Here is a 22,840-nt window from a genome sequence, read left to right as displayed (position 1 = left end):
TACGAGAGCTGTTCAAAAAATACGCGGACTGACGTCATAAAACAAAATGTACTTTATTTAGAAGTTACAGGTCTGGGACCCCTTCAAGGTACTCTCCTCCCCAACGCACACACTTATCCCAACGGTGTTTCCACTTGTTGAAACAGTCCTGGTACGCTTCTTTTGTAATGTCCTTCAGCTCCTTCGTCGCATTTGCCTTAATCTCGGGAATCGTCTCAAATCTTCTTCCTTTCAAGGATCTTTTGAGTTTGGGAAACAAGAAAACATCGCAAGGAGCAAGGTCAGGTGAGTAGGGGGGGTGGGGAAGAACAGTGATCGAGTGTTTGGCCAAAAACGCACGAGTTCTGAGGCACAAATTTCGCAGCAACGCGGTGCATCTTCAATATTTCGGTCAAAATCTCGTAACAAAATCCAACTGATATCCCACACTCTTCAGCAAGCGTATTCCACTGGAACCAACTGGAGCCGCGCAATTCAAACAGTCCGCGTATTTTTTGAACAGACCTCGTACATATAGTAAGTTGCATTCATTTGATTTTTCTATTATTTGGTTAGTTACATGATCTGTTGTTGAGATATTTTTCCTAAAGTCTGCTTGTTCTCTTTGTAGGTATTTCTTCAAAATTCGTTCCAATCTTTTCTCAGTAGTCTTGTAAACAGTTTCCATAAATGAGATAATAGGCTTATGGGTCGGCAATTCTTTATATCTTGTTTGTCCATCTTCTTAAATAGATTGATGATATTGGCTTCTTTCCATTTCTTTGTTATATTTTTTTTAACTTCAATATTTTGTTAAATAATTTGATCTGTCTTAATGCTTTAGTTCCACTTACTTTCAAAATGTCACTGGTGATCATATCGTTTCCTGGAGATTTCCTATTTTTCATATCGTTTTATATGTGATGTATTTGTAGTGTTGAAAACTGATTCAGAGCCCCTTATTAGTTTCCATGAATTATGGAATTTAGTTCACCAGTTTATAAAGCATGCATTTTGCTTCTGCCATACAAGGTAGAGATTTACTGTATTTAGATACCATCACATATGTTAAAGATGGGGAAATCGTTAATGGTGTTTGTAGCAAGTTGTCCCTAATTTAGCAGTAGAATTCTAGAGGAAAGGCAGCTAGTCATCACCACCTTCCGCTAACTCTTGGGCTGCTCTTTTACCAACCAATAGTGGGATTGACCGTCACACTACAATATCCTCACAGCTGAAGAGACGAGCATGTTTGGTGGGACGGAAGATGTTCATTTGCGTTTTCATTCACATTATCTTTGTTTAGTAAAAATAGGACTGATAAAGTTTATAGTAAAAAATAGAAATACGCCAGAAGGCAAGGACAAAATTGATAATTCTTTTAGTTGAGTGAAATGTTTATCTACGTGATTTTATACCAAATATAATAAGATATTTTGACTGTTAAAAACAAAACATACATGTTTGAACCATGGAAATTAGGAAAGCATCTTTAAAGTTTATATTATGTTGGTAATGACATGTATAATTGATAATATCCCCATGAAAGTGAAGAGAATAATTAAAAACTAAGTCTACATATTAAAATAATACAGACATCAAACACCATTAATGTTCAACATAAAAACACAATATGTGAAGAATAAACGTACAGTCATTAATTATGGACTAGATCAGGACTATTGAAAGAGCTTTGTTTACGTTGCAGGTGTTCTTGTACATATATATAGCAGAAACACGTAGATCCATAAATCATTGAATATTTGATTGTGAACGTAATATCCAAAACTTCAATACTAACAATGTTACTGATTAGCATTATAAAAAGAACATGGAAACAAATATCATCTGAATGTTAAAATTTTTTCGCCAAAAGGTTAAATAATCAATTTTAATTAAAAAAGCCTACTAAACCTAAAACTAAAACAACCTATAGGTTGACCTCATACAGAGGGTGACCGTATTTGAATTCTTTTTTATTATGACATACATTATATGGCCAAAAGTATGTGGACACCCGATCATCACACCCGTATGTACTTGTTGAACATGTCATTCTAAAACCTTGGGCATTAATATAAAGTTGGTCCCCTCTTTGCTGTTATAACAGCCTCTTCTCTTCTTGGATGACTTTTCACCAGATTTTGGAACATGGCTGCGGGAATTCGCTCCTATTCAGCCGCAAGAGCATTAGAGAGGTCGGGCACTGATGTCAGGCGAGAAGGTCTGGCTCGCAGTCGGCGTTCCAATTCATCCCAAAGATGTTCGAGGAGGTTGAGGTCAGGGCTCTGTGCAGGCTAGTCAAGTTCTTTCACGCAACCTCGGTAAACCATTTCTTTATAGACCTTGCTTTGTGCATGGGGGTATTGTCATGCTGAAACAAAACGGGCCTTCCCCTAACTGTTGCCACAAAGTTGGAAGCACACAATTCTCTAGAATGTCATTTTATGCTGTAGCATTAAGATTTTCCTTCATTGAAACTAAAGAACCTAGCCCAAACAATGATAAACAGCCCCAGACCATTATTCCTCCTCCACAAAGGTTTACAGTTGGCACTATGCATTGAGGCATGTAGCGTTCTCCTGGCATCCACCAAACCCATATTCGTCCATCAGACTGCCAGATAGTGAAGCATGATTCATCACTCCAGAGAATGCGCTTCCACTGCTCCAGAGTCCAATAGTGGTGTGCTTTACACCATTTCAGCTGACGCTTGGCATTGCGCATGGTAATCTTAGGCTGGTGTGCAGCTAGCTGCTCGGCTATAGAAATTTGTTTCATGAAGCTCCAGACGAACGGTTCTTGTACTGACGTTGGTTCTAATGGCAGTTTGGAACTCGGTAGTGAGCGTTGCAACTATGGGCAGATGATGTTTACGCGCTACGCGCTTCCGCACTCGGAAGTTCCGTTCTGTGAACTTGTATGGCCTACCGCTTCATGGCTGAGCTGTTGTTGCTTCTAGACGTTTCCACTTCACAATAATAGTACTTACAGTTGACCGGGGTAGCTCTAGCAGGGTAGAAATTTGACTGACTTGTTAGAAAGGTGGCATTCTATGACAGTGCCACGTTGAAAGTCACTGAGCTCTTCAATGTTTGTCTATGGGGATTGCATGGCTGTATGGTTGATTTTAAGCACCTGTTAGCACTGGATGTGGCTGAACTAGCCGAACCCCATAATTAGAAGGGGCGTCCATATACTTTTGGCCATATAGTGTAATGTCTATACAATTTCAAAATGTGTTGATATATGGAATAGATAAAATACAGATATATCTTAAGATACTTATAGATATAAGTATGAATTCGTATATCATGAATCGGCCCGGCATGGCCAGGTGGGTTATGGCGTTCGACCTGCAATGTGAAGGTCGCGAGTTCGAATCGCGGTCGCACCAAACATGTTCGCCCTTTTAACCGTGGGGGCGTTATAATGTTACGGTCAATCCCACTATTCATTGGTAAAAGAGTAGCCCAAGAGTTAGCGGTGGGTGGTGATGACTAGCTGCCTTCCCTCTAGTCTTACACTGCTAAATTAGGGACGGCTAGCGCAGGTAGCCTTCGAATAGCTTTGCGCGAAATTGAAAAAAAAAACAATATCATGAACTGAACGTATTTTTTTTTTAATTATATTATCATAATACTTTGTCTGCTAACTTACTTAAATTATTCATTTACAATAGTTGGTTCGGATTGTTTGAACAATTTTAATTCCATGACATTGTTTTTAATATGATCTAAATTTTTAAGACTGATGTATCATTGTTCGACTTACTGATAACTGTATGAACCATCCTAAAATTAATTAACAATAAACATAGATAAATAAATACAATTAAGTCAGTACTTTTGTATCGTAAATTCTTACCTTAAACATCTGGTTTAGGATTGACTTAAAAAGTTGTTAATAATTACTATAAAGTTTCTTAATTTCCCTCATACAATAACGATTGTTGTTCATAGACACTGATAATATAGAAGTGGCTATACCTGCTGAGCCCTGGTATTATACGAAAGTCCTCGTCGGCATTGAATATGACAGAAGTAGTATGGTTGAAATATTATATCATATTCTTCTTTGTTCTTAGTCATAGGTTCTGAGAATTTATTTCAACAAGTTTGACGAACTGGGTGGTTCTACATAACCTATTTCTAATAACAAAATGTTGAACGAAGAAAGACAGATAAGTCGCTAGTTTATTTATCTTAATAAAAAAAAAAATACGTTCGCTTGCAATACCAAGTTGTCAGAAAGGGAAACTACATCCGCTGAGACATCCGGCTTTTGTTACTTCACTATATTTCACATCACCTGCGACATATCCTCGTCAAGCCAATGAAATACTACAGGAATTTCCGTGTTGTTTTAATGACGTTTCGAACACTACGTAATACTTTCTTTGTAATATGATTACATATATTCAAGAAAAAGGAAATTATAGAAAGACCGGAGGATATATAAACACTGGTTTCGGACTCAAGTTTCCAAACGAACTCATTTTAAATTATTTTTAGACTTTGTCATTGTGACTTTTGGTTCCTGTTATGTGTCTGAAGAATGAAGAAGAGACGGCGGTTTCGGCTGGAAGATGCCCGATTGTTCACGGGACTCCGCCGATCAAACTGACTAACGTAACCACTGGTAAACAAGTATACGACAGTTTATATCTTCGTTCACAGGTAAAGGAAACGTTCATTTAAGTGTTTAACTCTCCATCAGATTCTAAACTGAATTAACACTGAAAAAAAATTTATAAACTACATTATGGACGAGTGTTAACTTCAATACGTTTCTTTTGAACTATAGGTTTCAAATATACTTTGCAAACATTCGATATAGTCAAATCATGAAAGTGCCGGTTTACGTCACAACACTAACGCTGTTTATAGATGTTTCTAATGATCATCGTCTTTTGTTTTATCGTTTTCTAATTTCTAATAATAGTATCACTTCTTTCACTTAGATTAACCTATGTTATTTTCTTTTTACCCTTTTTTATAATTTGTACAAAGGTGAGTTTTTGGTTTTCACTTCCATTGTTAACGGAGTAAACCTATAATAAACACATTACACATTTCAATCTATATATGTACCTAACTATATTCTGAACTGTGTCATTCCATGTTATTATGTTGTTATGTCTCCTACTCTAGAAAAAGATTTAAAATACCAAAAATGCTACAATTTTCCTGCTGACTTCAGCGTTAAATACGTTTTGTTCTAAACATAAAACTGTGTGCTTCACTTCATCTTGATCTCATTTTTCAATTTAATTTGATATGCTAGACTCCACTTGTTGTTTAGTGTAAATACAAGACATGTAATAGCTGGACTTCACTTGTTTAGTGTAAATACAAGACATGTAATAGCTAGACTTCACTTGTTTAGTGTAAATACAAGACTTGCAATAGCTACACTACACTTGTTGTTTAATGTAAATACAAGATATGTAATAGCTAAACTTCACTTGTTTAGTGTAAATACAAGACATGTAATAGCTAGACTTCACTTGTTTAGTGTAAATACTAGACTTGTAATAGCTAGACTACACTTGTTGTTAAATGTAAATACAAGACATGTAATAGCTAGACTGCACTTGTTAAGTGTAAATACAAGATATGTAATAGCTACACTACACTTGTTGTTTAGTGTAAATACAAGATATGTAATAGCTAGACTTCACTTGTTGTTGAGCTAAGTCTATATACAAGATTGTAGCAGGTAGACTTCACAGCTTTTTGACTTCTGTGTAAATACAGTATTTGCTGTCGCTGGGTTCCACACATTTTGTCGGTATGAAAATATATTACCTTTTTATCCCTCTAGTTAGCGGAAATATGAAATTTTCAATAGATTGACCATTATGAAAAATCTTTGCGTTTATCTAAAACTGTCATACAAGTAGTGATATAAACATGCTTCTGGCCACCTAAGTTGTCCAACCTATCTTCCGACCACAAACAGTATAAATAACTCTCATTGTTATTATGAACGTATATAAACCAATGTTTAAACGTGTCATTTAATTTCGTTTTGAAATGTTTAAAATATATAATGGTTTATCACCACTTTGAAAATCAAAGTAACGGCAGATCACAAGTTTTGTGTACCGATAACCTTAACGAACCATGACCTTTATAAACACTACTCTTATAATTATACTTACAATAGGACTGTTTACTTCCGCAACTTTCGATTTCACATGTTTTACTACATCAGAAACTGTACTTTGATTTTACCTCAATGACTCACATTATTTTGTCAACAATGGTCACGTGTTGTTTATGCATGTAAAATTTATAGAATACGTGAGTGATGACGTCACATATACAAGCACAACTCCTCGTAGAAAACCAATATCACTGTTTTGTGTCTTCAAGTTTTAACCAGTCAAATGTACAAAACGTTAAGAAAATATATGTTATTTAGCACAGAGTAAATATGAAATAGATCAGACTTGTTATGCTATGCAGACAGTAAAGTTATGCGAGTTAAGAGAAAGTTCGATCACCATATGAATAATAAGGGTTGGCTTTAAGATTTGTTAAGATTTACTTACTTAATAGTTTTAGTTTAAGTTAGTGGATGGGACAGTCGAAATATGCCACTATGTCCTTTACTGTCCCCAAATATTGTTATAAACTATGGGGATTTTATGTCGTTTAGTAAAAAAACGATTAAACTTAATTTTTCTTTCATCTGAAAAGCATTATTTAAAGAAATGGCTTCCTTCTATGATGACATTGTAACATAGTATTAAAGAAATGGCTTCCTTCTATGATGACATTATGCTATGAAGAGACTTAATTCTTTATTTATATACAATGAAATGAGAAAATAAAAATGTTGATTGTCATTATAAAATATTTGTTTTTTACTGCAACTTTAGCCAATCGCCTGTAAGTCACAGTATTGTTATGGTTCACTAATGTCGGGACAATCACAACAGCGACCTCCAGGGTCTGTTCGGACGTCACAGGAAGTGTTAGAAGATGCAAAAGAATTTTTAGAACAGTTCTACGTGCCTAAAAAATTGTAAGTGTTCAGTTTGTAGAAGAAGAGATTTTTTTTCACTTAGTAACAAAAATTATAATTAAAAATACTTTAAAGCATACATTTTAATATTTCTTGTTTAACCCAGAGACTGTTCTATATGCTACAAAAATTATTAATATTGATAAATTGTTTATCATTTACTTAGGAGGGTAATTTCAAAGGATTATTTATATAGTAAAGAAGTGAATATTCATTGTGTTGATACTATGACAAGGGTGGCCTATTCGAACTGTACAACAATTTTTAACTTCTAAAATCTAATTTGAGGTATTTTCACGACTATTTTAAAATTAAATTAATTCAAAAAATGTTTAGTCTTTAAATTAATCCTGACAAAATATCATAGGAGTTACATAAATGTTGTTTTCCACGTTAGGCTTACCTTACTATTGAATTTTGAAGTAATTATTCTAGATCTGCTGTTGGGCTTTTTCTAGTGTTGTAAACATAGGAGAGCATCTCAATGTTTGAACGATAACTTTATATAGGGAAAGCCGTGATGAGTTCTTCAAACGGTGGGAAGAAGTAAAAGCTGAAGTGGAAAAAACCGGTACCTATAACCTCACCTCAGAAGAATTAGAGTTTGGGGTTAGGTTAGGTTGGAGAAACTCTTCGCGTTGCATTGCACGCATCCATTGGAAAAGTATTGTGGTGCAGGATGCAAGACACGTGAAGACCACGCGAGAAATGTTCGAGGCTCTCTGTCGTCATGTAGACTACGCTACAAACGGAGGAAATATAAGGTTTGGCCTGTAAAAATTTATTCAAAAAATTAATAAAATTCTTGTCGTTTTTTTTCAAGAGAAGCCCACAAAGAAAAGTTAAATAACAGTACAATATCTTGACTTTTAGAGATTTATTTAATTCATATATATTTTAATGTTGTATAACTTGCCAAACTCTTTGCGCAATTCAACGACCATTTAACAAGAAATGTGTAAATTCCATGTTTCGTTTGTTTGTTTAGTATGACGTCAGAATAAAAATATGTTTATTAGTCAGAAATAAATTATTACATCACACATGTGGTAATTCAATGGACTCTTTTTTTACAGGGTAATGATCACTGTTTTCCCGCAAAGAAAAAACGGCTGTGAAGATTTTCAACTATGGAATTCTGAGCTTATTGGATACGCCGGTTATCTACAACCAGATGGCAGTGTGATCGGAGATCCAGGTCACGTACAGTTCACTCGGGTACGAGATTTTGAAAACTCAAAATTATATTTTATTTACTAGAATAAGTCCTTTGGTAAAACATCTTCAACCAAGCTCTTAATGCGTATGTCCTGAAGCTTTCTCTATATCATTCAAGTATATGAGCAAGTATGCATAAGAGAAAACTCAAAATAAAAAGTGTTGTTGTAACATCTCGCATCTCTCATTTTATAGGCGTGCCAGAGGCTGGGGTGGAAGGGAAAAGGTGGACGTTTTGATATTTTGCCCTGGATATTCTCGGCACCGGGAGAAGGCCCAAAGTTTTACGATATTCCAGACGAACTAGTACTGACAGTCAAGCTTGAACATCCTCGTTATGAGTGGTTTGCAGAGCTGGGATTGGAATGGATTGCTCTACCTGCAGTAGCGGGCATGCTCTTTGATTGTGGAGGTATTGAGTTTCCTGCTGCTCCTTTCAATGGGTGGTACATGGGTACTGAGATTGGATCCCGCGATCTATGTGACCCTCAACGTTATAACATCACTGAGGTAACGGAACTATATCACTTAATATATTACCAAAAAGCTGTATCTGACAGGCCTATGAGTTGATGAAACAATGCTTTTATATACCATATCAATTTTCACAGGAGAAAGGCACACATGAGTAAAGCAATCTAGATCATAAACAATCTTTTAAATGATCGTTGCTTAACAACATCATCGTCTTTTATCTTGTACTCACTTTTGAACAATTAATACAACATTACTTAATAACTGCCTATTCAACAAGTCTTGAATGGAACACTTTATTGTCACGTTTATTGTCAATAGTAATATTGTAGGTTGTGAGATCAACTATAACTTTAATAAAATCCATAGTCTGGATTTATTAAGAAACATGTTACAAGTGTCTATAGTCATGTTCGTCCAGAATATAAGCTAGATAAAATACAGATTATCGTCAATATTGAGCAATCTGTGATTTAATACATGGTATTTTTAACGTGGTTTATCCAGGAAGTGGCCCAGAAGATGGGGTTAGATACATCAACACCGGCAACTCTATGGAAGGACCGAGTAGTGGTTGAAGTCAATATTGCTGTTTTACACAGCTATCAGGTAACGATTGTTCTTTTTCATTATGTTTAATGTGAAATTTTTCATTCTATATAGACCTAACAACTCTGGTGAAACGTTTCACTGTTTAACCTTGATCATGGACAGTTTTTAAATACGTCTCTGACGTAATATTTGAAACTTTTCGAATGCCACCTGTTTGCGTTTTTGAATATATATTTATGAACTATTCTCTTGTATATCCTTAATTGTTCATTTCGCAAACTGGAAACATTATATGGAGACAGCTCGCATCCTTTTCGAGACTGTCGAGGAACTTTATTATGTAAGAACAACCAAACACATGAATATTCAGTAGTTGCTACGTTTGTTCCTTTTTGTGAAATCCTACAAACCGGCAAGGTGGTTGCGTTTATTGAGAGACCAGAAACACCGCTCTAGAATACCTAATAACATAGAACTGAAAGTTTTCACTTGGCTCACTTGGAGATTTGACTGCGAAGTCAAACTATTTAAAAAACTACTTAGACAAACTCACCAATAATATGATTTTTATGTGAAATGTGTGGCATTCTTTAGTATTTTCTTTTGAGATTCTGAAAATACTCTTTAATTATTAAGTGGGTGTCTGATATAACATGTCGTAACACAGATTAAGATATCATCATAACTAAATCGTTTCTCTAAAAATCAATTTTTAATCAGGTCGGTTTTTCTTTACCATAGAAACAAAACATCGCCATTGTCGACCATCACACCGCTGCAGAAAGTTTTATGAAACATATGGAAAATGAACAAAAGCAGAGGGGTGGTTGCCCTGCAGATTGGGTGTGGATTGTACCCCCTTTGTCGAGCAGTATTACGCCCGTATTTCACCAAGAAATGTTAAATTACGTACTCAAACCAAGCTACGAACATCAGGTTAGTTCATGTTTCTATTACCTTCTCTCACTAAAGAAAGACAACTACATTTATATTGGTGACATTTTTCTTTGAGTTGTTTCGCAATCACATTTCTTACCGAAATTCTAGTATTCCCGTTCATTTTATAAAGTGTTGGTATTTTAGAACTTATAAAATTCTTATGGAGATTAACATGAGTGTATATCTTTTTATCATTTCGAATAGGAAAGACCATGGAAAAAATTTGACTGGAAGAAAATCTGCACTGTTGTTCTCAAATATAAATTTGTAGCGATTGCAAAGTAAGTGACAGATTTTTAAATTATTATAAAGGAGATATTCACAATATATTACCATCGTAACTGAAAAAAAAACAACCTATTTAAGTACTAACTTTCTGGTGTCACAGCGGCAGTAAGTTTAAATATCTCCATAATAGAATTCTTCCATCCCACAGTTCATCCTAGTGTGGACTTCTTTGGTTCGCTGATTGTCGTACGAGTTAGAGCAACACTGCAATTAACTAGATATTCAAAATATACTGGAACCGAAACCTTAATTTGATTAAATAGAGACTGAAGAAAATGTTGAATAAGTTTTTATTTATGACAAAAGACGAGATGTCTGACTGCTCTTCTAGATATTTCAATTGAAACCTTAAAAAATTTCAAAAAGTGTACTGGGGAATTTGACATTATACACATATAAACAATGATTGTAAGAACCTAAGAATGAAGGTAAAGAAAAATTTGTAACTTTATGTGGAACGTAAGGTATCTTTTACGTACTGTGTCTGTGAGGCCATTTATTTAATAACCAGGGCTCACAAACAAATTCACCAGACATTTTAAATTTAAATTCGGCGATATTCGGTTTGAATACTTTTCAGTAAATCTTTTGTATATAAGGACTTCAAACTGTACAGTATTCCAAATTAGGCTTAATTAGTGATTTGTGAAGAGGTAATAGTCTCTTGTGAGTTGTTATCAACATGTAAATTAATACTTCAAATCATCAAACATATTCGTTCTTTTAGCTCTGGGGGCATTATAATATGTCGGTCAATCCCACTATTTTTTGGCAAAAGAGTTCCCAAGAGTTGGCGGTGGGTGGTGATGATTAGCTGCCTTTCCTCTAGTCTTACAATCCTAAATTAAGAACGATTAGCGCAGACAGCCCTCGTGTAATTTTGCGCTAAATTCAAAACAAAACAAACAAAACTACTTCAAATAATTCTATCAACACTGCTTCGGTGCCTTGGCCTTTTAACACTAACATGTTTTCTCATTCTGTCAGGACAAAACATTTTCAAGATTGAACGTTTCTAGGAACAGAATAATTTCAATATTACAGACGATTCCTGATTATGTTCCTACGAGTGATTTAAACATTGTAATAAAGTACGAAATATAAATTAATCCAGTGAAGAAAGCTGTTTCTCTGAGCTTTTATTTAAAATATACGTTTTTTTTATGTAAACCAGCACTTCTAAATTTTCACAGTTAACTCATAATAGAAAAAAACGAGTGTTTTCACTGGAAGGTGAAATAATATGAGTTTTGTGATTATTATTGTTATACTTATTGTTTTCTCCTTTGTGGTCTTACATGTTCTATTTTATAACAATATAAGAATAGTTAACTTTAATGTTTTAGGGCTTTGTGGTTTTCCACCTGTTTGATGGCCAAAGTTCGAAAGAGTAGAGTTAGAGCAACTATCCTATACGGAACTGAGACAGGAAAATCCGAAATGTTTGCACAGCGCTTGGGGCGTCTTCTAGAAAAACATTTCAACACTACAGTGAGTACTTATTTGTTGAAAATTTTCACAATAACTGTATGATCAGTTTTAGATATATATAACTTTCAGATGTACGTTAAGTGATTTTCAAATTTTCTAACTGGAGTCAACATGATGAAACAACAGAATAAATGTCGTCACTTTGGTATTTATTGATGTTATGTACTTGGCATAACATGTTCTAACAAATATTAATAATATATCATTGTTTCAATATTATGTTTTATTATATTATTTGTTTTAACACTTGGACGACCTTCATCTTTGTTAAGGTCATGTGTATGGAGGACTATGAAGTCAGAAACCTAGAACTGGAATCACTGTTTATTGTAGTTACGAGTACGTTTGGCAGCGGGAATCCCCCTGACAACGGAAAAGTGAGTTATCTACATGACCGTTTCTTAAAGTTTGTATGAGTTAGAAAATTTAATCGGTAAGATATTTTTATGTATCTAAGAAAATCGTGAGCCTTACATAAAAATAAGAAGACAATTTAAGTAAAAGTTAAAAAATAATATATTTAGTAAATCAGTTTTTGTGTAACTCAGTTAAATCACAATATTTATTAATCAAGAATCTCTACCATTAAAACATCTGTATTTTTTTATTTATTACACAGCCTTTTTGGAAGCGACTGTTACAAGTGAAGAAAGAACATTTAGTTACTTTAAACCAAATGAAGTAAGTGGTATTATTTAAAATAGTGTTACTGGTTACTTTGAACTATTTGAATTAAATAACGTTAGGTATTTGTCACATTAAATGAGAGTGACTAACATCTGTTATTATCTTTGAAATTATTTACTGAGAGACTAATTATTACGTGGTTATTACTTTGTTAGGTCGGTAGATGGAGGAACAGAAAAGTATCAACTTTTTTTTATTGTTATTGTGATGCATCAACTGGAATAGAAATAGATATTTAGTGTTTATAAACTGCTACACTTACTGGGAGCGAGATTAATCAACTGACATTAAGTTTGTTGATGTTTTATAAAAACGTAATTTTCGCATTACAATACTTCAAACTGTACTTTATGAGAAATTATAAAGTTTAATTGTTTATAAAAAAATTCAAATTAATTGAGAAACAAATTATAAATTGAAACTTCTCTAATTTACAGTTTTTCTCCTGGTGGGTCAGCCGTTTGTGGCAACTTAAGCCAAAATGTGGGTTTCGGTTCCCAGCATTAAACAAAATGCAGACAATCCTGTATGTAATTTTGGGCAAAAAAATCCAAACACATAATAGCTAGAACTCAGTTTAGAGGTTTAAAAAACAAAATAAAAGTTTTATAGACATGTAATATTTTGTAAAAGATCGCCCGAATTTTCCGCTCAAAATTTGCGTTATTTACAATAATAACACAACTTGGGTCATATTTTATTTTTATTTTCACATAAGTGTCATTCCTATTGGGTTTCCACAGAATAGCGCTGTGTGGTATCTTGCTTATATGTATATAAATATACAATGATTTACGTTAAATATACAACTTTTTTATTTGCTTAGATTCGAAACCAAATAAACAAGAAGTAACCTTTACTCTTTTAACTACATCTGTCCAAGAAAAAAAAAACTGTCTTCTCTTATCACATTATAGAAATGTATACAACAGCGTTTCAAATGAACTTACATCACCACAAGGGGTGGGTTCAGATGCAAGATCAAGCTGGTGTAAGCTTCTGAGTGATAGCCGTTTAAAAAAGTAAATTTTCGTTTACAAACAATGTTTGGAGTGTGTTCACGACCTTTTTTACATGAAATGTAGATGGAAGACTTCATCTCTATGAAAATTTATAAAATCACCTGAATTGGTGTGAGTAAAGATACATTCTACGCATGTTACAAAAAAGGTAAAATATAATGACGCCAGTATCACCACACCAAAGTATCTAGATGGTTAAAGAAGGATAATACACTAATCTTCATTGAAAAAAACGTTACGTCGTGACACATTCATTAAAACCGTTGAAAATATTTTCCTGCTTTGTATTGCATGCATACTAACACTTTTGAATATACCCACATCAACTCTCTATTTTGTTAAAATTTAACACAGACTCATTGCTATCTCTAAAATACGTATATAATACTCCTGTAGTGTTAACATATTAACTTTTGTTATATGTTATTACAGGTATGGTGTTTTCGCTCTGGGATCGAGTCAGTATCCAACGTTCTGTGCTTTCGGTAAAAATGTCGACGAAACATTAAACGCTCTTCAAGCGAAGCGCCTCCTGGCGGTTGGCTTAGGAGATGAGCTTCGGGGTCAGGAACAAACTTTCAACAAATGGGCAAAAGAATTCTACGAGGTTTGTGCATAAAGTTAACAAAGAATCGTTTATGAAACCGTTTAATATTTCATTAAAATAAACTTAAATAGGTCGATAGATGTATTAAGTAAGAATGTAAATAGCTTTATTTTATGCTGTATTCAAATCATGTAAAAGAAGTCGATATAATGTGTTATATCATGTTCCAACATGCTTGTTAACTCAACATGTAGCCTGATTCTGAATGCAAACAACTTTATATTCCTATACTATTTAAATTAATAAACAAATTGTTTGAAAGAAGTCGATATTGTTTGTAGTATAGGTAAACATTTCCTTATTTCACCGATAGGTGGCCTGCAGTTCCTACAATTTTGCTCTCAGTAGTGACTCTTCCATGATATCCCTGGAATCAGTAAACCAGTGGAATAAAGACAACTTTAGGACATCTGTAGTAGAAGGAATACATCATGATATATGTGAAGGTAAAATATAACACGTGCGATACTCTAATGTAGAGATAAATGAAGTCTTTTTATATTGCTATTTATTAACAAATGGAATAGTGAAACCATCCTGTTTCAGTATAATAAAACTGTGAAATTCAGAATAGTATAGATAAAAAACCATTTTCTAGGTTACAGTAATACAGTTTAGTAGGATATTTAATGTTATTATATTAAATGAATCTTTGTACCATCATGTCAGGTCTGACCAAGGTTCATAATAAGAAGATACAACCATGTAGGGTCCTGTCCAGAGTACGACTCCAACCTCCATGTTCTGAGTAAGTTCGATACAGCGTTATATTATAGAAAACACTTTTTGAAGTGTCTTATTATATTTTATTTAAAATTACGTTTCGACTTAAAATAAAAAGTACGTTAATCATAATGGCTGTAATAATGTTATTAGATTTCAGTGTTGCAGTTAATATTTCAGTGAGATTACAGATGTCGCTATTTCATGAAGAAATGTATTATTGTTGTCACGTTTTAAGTGACATCTTTTTAGAGAAGCTAAAGAATGTGAAGTGATGTTGTGTTAAAAGTACAGAATATACTGACAGATTGTTTTATTTCACGATGGATTTAACTGAAAAGTTTAAGATTAACACTGTCTGAAGATGTTTCAGTTCTTTAAACTTTATTTCAGACGGCAGACAATTTTAGTTCGACTAGACGCAAGAGAAGCCACAAATTTCAAATACGAACCTGGAGATCACCTGAGCGTCTTTCCTGTTAATCCCTCAAAGGTTGTTAACCAAATCATGTCATTTCTGAATGTTTTGGACAAGGCTGAGTCAAACTTAGTTCAAGTAGAAACATTTGTAGGTAAGCTTGGCAAAAAATGGTTGATGTGGTTATTTAGAAACAAACAAACAAACTGGGTATCATAATAATATCCTAAACATCGCTGAATTCCCATGGTAATATTTTAATGATAATGGAAGTTCCCAAGGTAATGCCTAAAGAACTCTAAGAGTTGTTATAGTAATGTTGTAATTTATCATGTTATGAATGTAAGTGTTTTAAAGACAAAGGTACTAAGTGATAACATTATTCCAGATGGTGTCTGGCAGCCATATAAACGACTTCCTCGGTGCACTGTTCGCACGGCCCTCTCCAGATATCTAGACATCACAACTCCTCCGACACCTACGATACTAGAACACCTTGCAACCACAGCAAAAGATAGATGTGATGAAGTTAGGCTTAAAAAAATTGAGTGAGGTAAGATAAATAAGTTTGTTCTCAGTTGAGCCTTTACTGTTTTGTTTGATTCAGAATTGACCAGAAGGAAGAACAATAAACAAAGAAGCCTATATTATATTCAGTTTTAATATGTCCAAGAAACTCTACAGTGTGCTTTATCTGTTTTGTTTGTTTTTGTTTTCTATTTGTATGGTAGAAAATCTTTAAGAGTTTATTAATCAAATGGAAAAGATTATGACGAAACATGAAGCCTTTATTTGGTTAAAAAATTGTTCACTCTCCGAGTGGCTCAGCGGTATGTCTGCGGACTTGCAACGCTAGAAGCTGAGTTGCAATGCTCGTTTTGAGCACATCGTAAATAGCCCACGGTGCAGCTTTGTATTTAACTCTAAACAAATAAGTAATTGTTCCAAATAAAACTTTCTTAGGTGCGATCGTTTCGAAATATTTCAAACGTTTATAATGTTTCGTAACTTCTTCGGTAGAATTATTGATAAATGAATGTTATTTAATAAGTGATTAAATAACCAATATTCACATTAATTTAATTCTCACATATATTTAGGACATTATTAATAATGTCCTGTCTCTAATGATAATTCTTCCAGAATGTAGAAGAATATGAAAAATGGAAGAAGTTCAAATATCCAACAGTAGGGGATGTTCTTGAACAGTTTCCATCAGTTAAAGTCAACGCTGCGTTTTTGCTAAGTCAGTTGCCCCTGCTACAGCCCCGTTACTACAGTATTAGCAGTTCACCTAATGTGACAAAAAATGAAGTTCATCTAACCATGTCCCTGGTCACGTTTCGTACAGAAGGTAAGGAAATAATCAAATCTTTGTACTATCTGAACTCTAATGTATTCGGTTAGTCCATGTTCACATTATTTAACAATTTATTAGATTCACAGTTTTGAAGTGATGATCTGTTATTAATGTATGATAAATAATTTTAATTCACTGGAGATTTTGTGGACCTTTTTTTTTTTGTCTCTCGGTTAAGGCTTGACAATCTATTTGTCTAGGTACGAATCCCCATCTCCGAGCATGCTCGCCATCTCAGATATGGGGACATTATTAGTGATGGTCAATTCCAAAATTTGTTGGTAAAATAGTAGTCCGAGAATTAGTGGTGTGTGGTGTTGACTAGTTGACTTGAGGCCCGTGGGCCTAGAAATATATCATTTTGTTGTAATGTATCTGAATATAATATTGTTGAATTTTTATCGTACGCATTCTATGCAATCATTATATTTTCAACCATTAGTGATTTAGCTGGTTGTCAGCCATATTTTACGTCAGTTCGATAATCACATTTATCTTTATTATATAAGAGAAGAAAATAATAACTACCAACAGTTGGAACGTGAGAGGTATTTATTTATTTTGTAACTTTTGTTATTCAGACGGTAGAGGGCCTACTCGATTTGGCGTTTGTACATCATATATGGATGGCCTACCCCATCATGAAGTTTCTTGTTTCATTAGAAGGTGAGTGTGTCAGCATTATGTGAATAACCAATATGTTAACTTCTAAATTTAACTTTTAACTTTTAAATAATGTAAACATTAATGTTTCGTTGTTTACTGCCCCCCGCTAGTACAGCGGTATGTCTCCCGATTTACAACGCTAAAATCAGGGATTCGATTCCCCTCGGTGGGCTGAGCAGATAGCCCTATGTGGCGTTGCTATAAGAAAAAAACAAACACACACACGTTGTTTACTTTTGAAATGTATTTCGTAACATAGATAATCATTTTTCTCAGTGTTACCGGATTATGACCACACGATAACAGCAGAACATTACAAGTCACACAAACAAATAAAAAATTTAACAGTATGATACATGTTTGATGGTCGTGGGTTTGAATTTCGCCCACTTTCACCTATAAAAGTTTTAATAATTAATGCATTTAATATTGGTTCTAATAAAACAAAAGGCCTTGTCATGGCCAGGTGGTTAAGGCGCTCAACTCGTAATCTGATGGTCGCTGGTTCGAATCCCCGTCGCATCAAACATGTTCGCTTTTTAACCATGGGGGCGTTATAATGTAACGTTCAATCACAAAGTTGCTTATAGTTAGAGCTTTTTTGGTTTTCGTTTCAAAAAGCAAGAGCTACACAACTTTATTGTTGTGAACTATCACGAGTTTGTTTAATTGAAAGGATGGATTTCTACTTGTTATGGCCCGGCATGGCTAGGTAATTAGGAAGCTTTACTCGTATTCTGAGGGTCGCGGGTCCGAATCCCCGTCGCATCAAACATGCTATCTCTTTCAACTTTGGGGCCTTTATAATGTGACGGTTAATCCCACAATTTGTTGGTAAAAGAGTAATCCAAGAGCTGGCGGTGGGTACCGATTACTAGCTGCCTTCCATCCAGTTTCACATTGCTAAATTAAGGACGGCTAGCGCAGACAGCCCTCGTGTAGCCTTGTGAGAAATTCGAAAACAAACAATAAAACAAATGACAAAAAATTTTACAAGCCACCTATCATGTGCTACTTTAATCCGAAACATAAAGTTTTTTTTAGGGGCAGTATTTCGGTATATTGAAGTATCTATCCATTTAGTAGAGTACCAGGTTTCAATCTGTCAAATCTAAATTTTCATTTATCTGAAATTTTCTTGTTTTGCAGAATAGAGTGCGCCACCTTTAAAACTTGTATTTGTAAATAATTTGCAAACAACGGGGGAAGAGTTCTAAAAACGTCATTTTTATCATTATTATGATTAATATCTAACTATAAATACATTATATCCACCATTATTACGATGAACATAACAGACAATTTGTCTATTTTGGTTTTTATCAGTTCGAAGAATTTCCGCCTTCCTGTTGACCAGTCACTACCGGTCATCATGGTCGGAGCCGGAAGTGGCATAGCTCCGTTCAGAGGTTTCTGGCAACAGCGAGAACACGAGATAAAGAAACGATACATCAGTGAAGAAAATAATAACAGGTTAACTTCTACATTTGGGAAGATGGTGTTGTTTTTCGGCTGTCGGAAACCAGGGGTGGATACACTCTATGAGTACGAAACATCTGATTTGATTAATAAAGGTGTTTTACATAAAGTCTTTTACGCTTTCTCAAGACAACCCCTAAAACCAAAGGTAAACACTCCTAGTTTTTAATGTCAGTTGATCTTTAAGAACTATTTATTACGTTGACTGGGTTTAAGAAATGTTCAGTTGCCATTCGATATAGTTATGCTTTAAAGTGCTTTGAATGAAAGCAGTGAAACATTTAAGATCCGGTTAAAACTTTATTATAAATCATTGTGTCGGACTTGTCTAACAAATATTTATCTTTCATTTTGTTTTCTACGTTTTAGAGGTATGTTCAAGATATTTTAAAGGAAAAGAACTTGCTAGTCACCAAGCTTCTCTCAGAAGGTGGCCATGTTTATGTTTGTGGCGACGCAGTCATGGCGGATGGTGTCAAAAAGCGTTCAAGTCCATTCTTTATGACAGACAGTCAAAAGACGGCAATGATCTGTTTGAAAGACTGATGGTAAGACAGCATTTTGATTTTCTCGATACGAGTGCTATTTTCTCTTGGTCTAATTTCTCCTATGTTCTCTAATTCGTAAATGTAAAAAACAAAACAAAAAACTTCCATAATCTAAATATAATCTAAATAAAGTTCAAGAATTTTACAAAAATTAATTAAAGGTCATTTTATGAAAATATATTGTCATTGTAAAGTGCTGTAGATTAAAATTGGTCTAATATATCAAGTTTTAAAATCTGTTGTTCTCTTATTTAAAAGGCTTAACTTGGGATGGAATGTATACTGTGATGACGTTTTGAATTTCTCGCGTTAATTTTAACTTTGTAATGTAACTCAATAAGTATTTTAAAAATTCTTTTAGATTTAATATTTATTTCTCAAACGGAATTTCTTCCTTGTTAATAGTTTACAATTTAATGTAACAAGAAAATTATTCTATTTGTAATTGTGATAATGACACAGATCTTGTTAGCCTTTAAATTAGAATATGTTCTATGTAGTTAGAACTCTATCATTTTTTTAAAAAGCTGTGTTATAAGAAGCTGTGATGTTATTGAGATGTAATTTCGAAAAATAGAAAAAAGTTAATTAAAGTTGTACAAGTTTCATCCACACGTTTAAATTTTGTTTTATTTTCTCAGGCTGAGGATCGTTATCACGAGGATGTCTTTGGAGTTCTTCGTGTGTAAGGTTTCATCAAGTGAAAGAAATATAAATATTATTCGACAGTTTCGTTTTTATTGATATAAATAATATTGGTCCTTAATTTATGTGCTACGTTACAATATATTTTTACAAGGAGGCTAGATTTTATATCGTTGTTATTTAACACGAGCGGAAATTATTTATATCAACTTGTAGATTGATGATATATTGTCATTGTTGTAGCTATGTATAGAAGAAAATCGTTTGTTTTTCTAATAGATTTTGTATTTAAATTAAAATTTTGTAAAAGAGCTGTATCTATATATTTTTGAGATATTTAATAAATGTTTTTTGAGGCATAATTTTAGTATGGGTTATTTTTACAACAACATTTATTAAACTAACAAAGAAACAATACATTTTAATATTGTTTCCTTACTTTACTTACAATGATGTGAGTTCAGACCTAATTTGACACTGATATGCTTATATTGCACTGAATACGAAACAACGTTATTTATAAGTTTATTAAATGAAACATTTAAGAGAACATGAGAATTAATGCAAGGTCTCAAAATCTCCTGGTTTTAACCTATTTGTTTCAAATAATAAACAAGTTATTCACTTTTAAAAATTTATAAAATTATAAGCCTTTAGACTTAACGTTGAAACATTGGGGGTGGAGGATTATTAAGTTGTTTAAATTTAGGTAAGGGAATTATATAATATTTATTACCATTCATAAACGTACGTTTTTGGCGAATTTAGAGTTGTAAAAATTATAAATCCAAAAATATGTTTTTAAGTGATGACTGTTTAATAAAACAAAATTTAAATACAGAAGTGAAGTAATGATACATCTTCATTAGACTTAAAAGTTATTTTTGAATTGATTTAACAAGATTATGGTAATTTGTTAATTTAACAAGTAACTTGATAAGAAATAATTTTGCCACTGACTTCTAAAGCGTTACTATTTAGTCCCAATGCTTATTTCTTATGTTTAAAAGTTGTAAGTTTAAATGTTTTAGTGTGACTGAGTCAAATGCAAAGTGTTGTAAATATATCTTTGGTTCTGGGAAATAGAAAACTCGAAAAAATTAAGTTCTGAAAATTTTAGTAATTTTAAACTGCTTATGTGGAGATGTGTACTAGATTTTTAAAGAAAGTGTCACCACAGAGACAAATGGCTGGCGTGAAGACCTTTAGCAGTAACACGTCGTATGTTCTTATGATATTTTCTATAGTGTTGCCATTGGGTAGAATTGCCAAAAGAACTTTGTGTTTGGCAAACGTAGTAATTAAAAATCATTAACGAATAAACTAATATGTTTATATGACAACTTTATTCAGTTTTATCTTGACGTTCAGAGCAGAATCCTTTCATGACATCATCAGGTAATAAATACTGGTCACATAGACTAGGCTAACAATCATTGAAGGGTTAGAAAATACAGAGGTTCTAATTACATAAATTATATTATGTAATGTGATGTTTGGGGACAAGAAGGGGCTTATGGTTCATCTAAGCTCCAAACTAAAGTAAAACTATATTTTAAAACCCCTCAAAACCACCTATTATCATTGATGCGATTATGAATTTTTCTCTTAAACTCACTTATATTTATTGCCTGAAGGCAACCCATTCCAAAGGCCAATTGACCAATAAATTTCCTAAAAATCTTAAACAATTCAATCAGAGCCCCTCTAATTCTTGTTTTTTTTTTAGGGAAAACAATTTCAGAGATTTTAACCCATACTTGTATGACATTCCCTCCATCCCAGGCACCACTACAGTAGCTTTATTAAGAACCATTTTCAACAATTCAATGTCCTTCCTGAGATAAAGAGCCTAGGACTAAACATAGTACTAGAAATGTGGCCTAACTAGTGACCTATACAACGAAATTATAACCTCTTCAGGCTTATATTCAACATTTCTATAGATATAGTTTGAAATCTTACTTACCCAACTGTTAGCAATAGCACACTTCTTGGTTGGTTTATAGACTGATCAACCACTACAGCAAGTCCCTTACTTTCCTAACACAGTTAACGTTGTTTCGATCCAAATTATACTTATAGTTCAAGTTATGATAATTCACATGCATTATTTTGCATTTATTATAACGAAAAACCATCTCTTATTTAGTTACCTGGGTCACTAAATGATCTAAAGTAGCAACATTTTCCTTATAGCCAGCATCACTTGAGACCTGAATATCAAAAGCAAATCTAAATAATTTATTGACCTTTCCTGCTTTACATAATTAATGTAAATAAACAAGAACAAAGTCCCAGCGCTGAGTCCTGAGATACCTCACTTGTGACGTTAATCCAGTTTGACTGAACATTTCTAGCAGCACTATGCTTTCTTCCATCTAGCCACTTTTCTATCCAATTTGCTAACTTATCCCCACAAAAATAGAAATAATTTTATCTACAAGCTTTTCATGTAGCATCTTATCAAATACTTTCTAGAAATCCAGATGCACAAAAACTACACTCTTACTGTCATCTACATAAGCAGAACCTTTTCAAAGAATGTCAAAAGATTTGTAAGTCAAGATTTTTCCTTAGTGATTGATTGAATGGAATTAAACACAAAGCTACACAATGGGCTATCTGTGCTCTGCCCACCACGGGTATCGAAATCTAGTTTCTAGTCGTGTGAGTCTGCACACATACCACTGTGCCACTGTAGGATGA

At 33.6% G+C, this 22,840-nt stretch overlaps 1 protein-coding gene and 1 long non-coding RNA gene across 2 annotated transcripts; one reads left to right on the top strand and one right to left on the bottom strand.

Annotated features, from left to right (window-relative positions):
• The first annotated feature begins 4,399 nt into the window (after positions 1-4,399).
• On the top strand, positions 4,400-20,493 carry LOC143253725 (nitric oxide synthase, salivary gland-like). Its single transcript, XM_076508027.1, has 21 exons — positions 4,400-4,658; positions 6,869-7,014; positions 7,524-7,778; positions 8,091-8,232; positions 8,428-8,742; positions 9,214-9,315; positions 10,000-10,194; positions 10,402-10,478; positions 11,832-11,976; positions 12,249-12,353; positions 12,596-12,657; positions 14,118-14,292; positions 14,606-14,738; positions 14,962-15,040; positions 15,409-15,587; positions 15,822-15,986; positions 16,577-16,787; positions 17,375-17,459; positions 18,786-19,086; positions 19,308-19,486; positions 20,128-20,493. The coding sequence occupies exons 1-16, from the start codon at positions 4,524-4,526 to the stop codon at positions 15,983-15,985; spliced, it is 2,409 nt and encodes an 802-aa protein (XP_076364142.1). The 5' UTR covers positions 4,400-4,523; the 3' UTR covers position 15,986; positions 16,577-16,787; positions 17,375-17,459; positions 18,786-19,086; positions 19,308-19,486; positions 20,128-20,493.
• LOC143253726 (uncharacterized) lies at positions 4,522-7,545 on the bottom strand. The gene is made up of 2 exons (XR_013029824.1): positions 7,418-7,545; positions 4,522-4,717 (listed from the first exon to the last, which is right to left on the bottom strand). It is a non-coding gene; the product is annotated as an uncharacterized LOC143253726 (long non-coding RNA).
• Positions 20,494-22,840: the final 2,347 nt, after the last annotated feature.

This window comes from Tachypleus tridentatus, chromosome 6 (assembly GCF_004210375.1).
Source record: "Tachypleus tridentatus isolate NWPU-2018 chromosome 6, ASM421037v1, whole genome shotgun sequence".
Classification (NCBI taxonomy): domain Eukaryota; kingdom Metazoa; phylum Arthropoda; class Merostomata; order Xiphosura; family Limulidae; genus Tachypleus; species Tachypleus tridentatus.
Note: the sequence above shows the minus strand (reverse complement) of the source record. Positions and strands in the feature narration are given on the sequence as shown.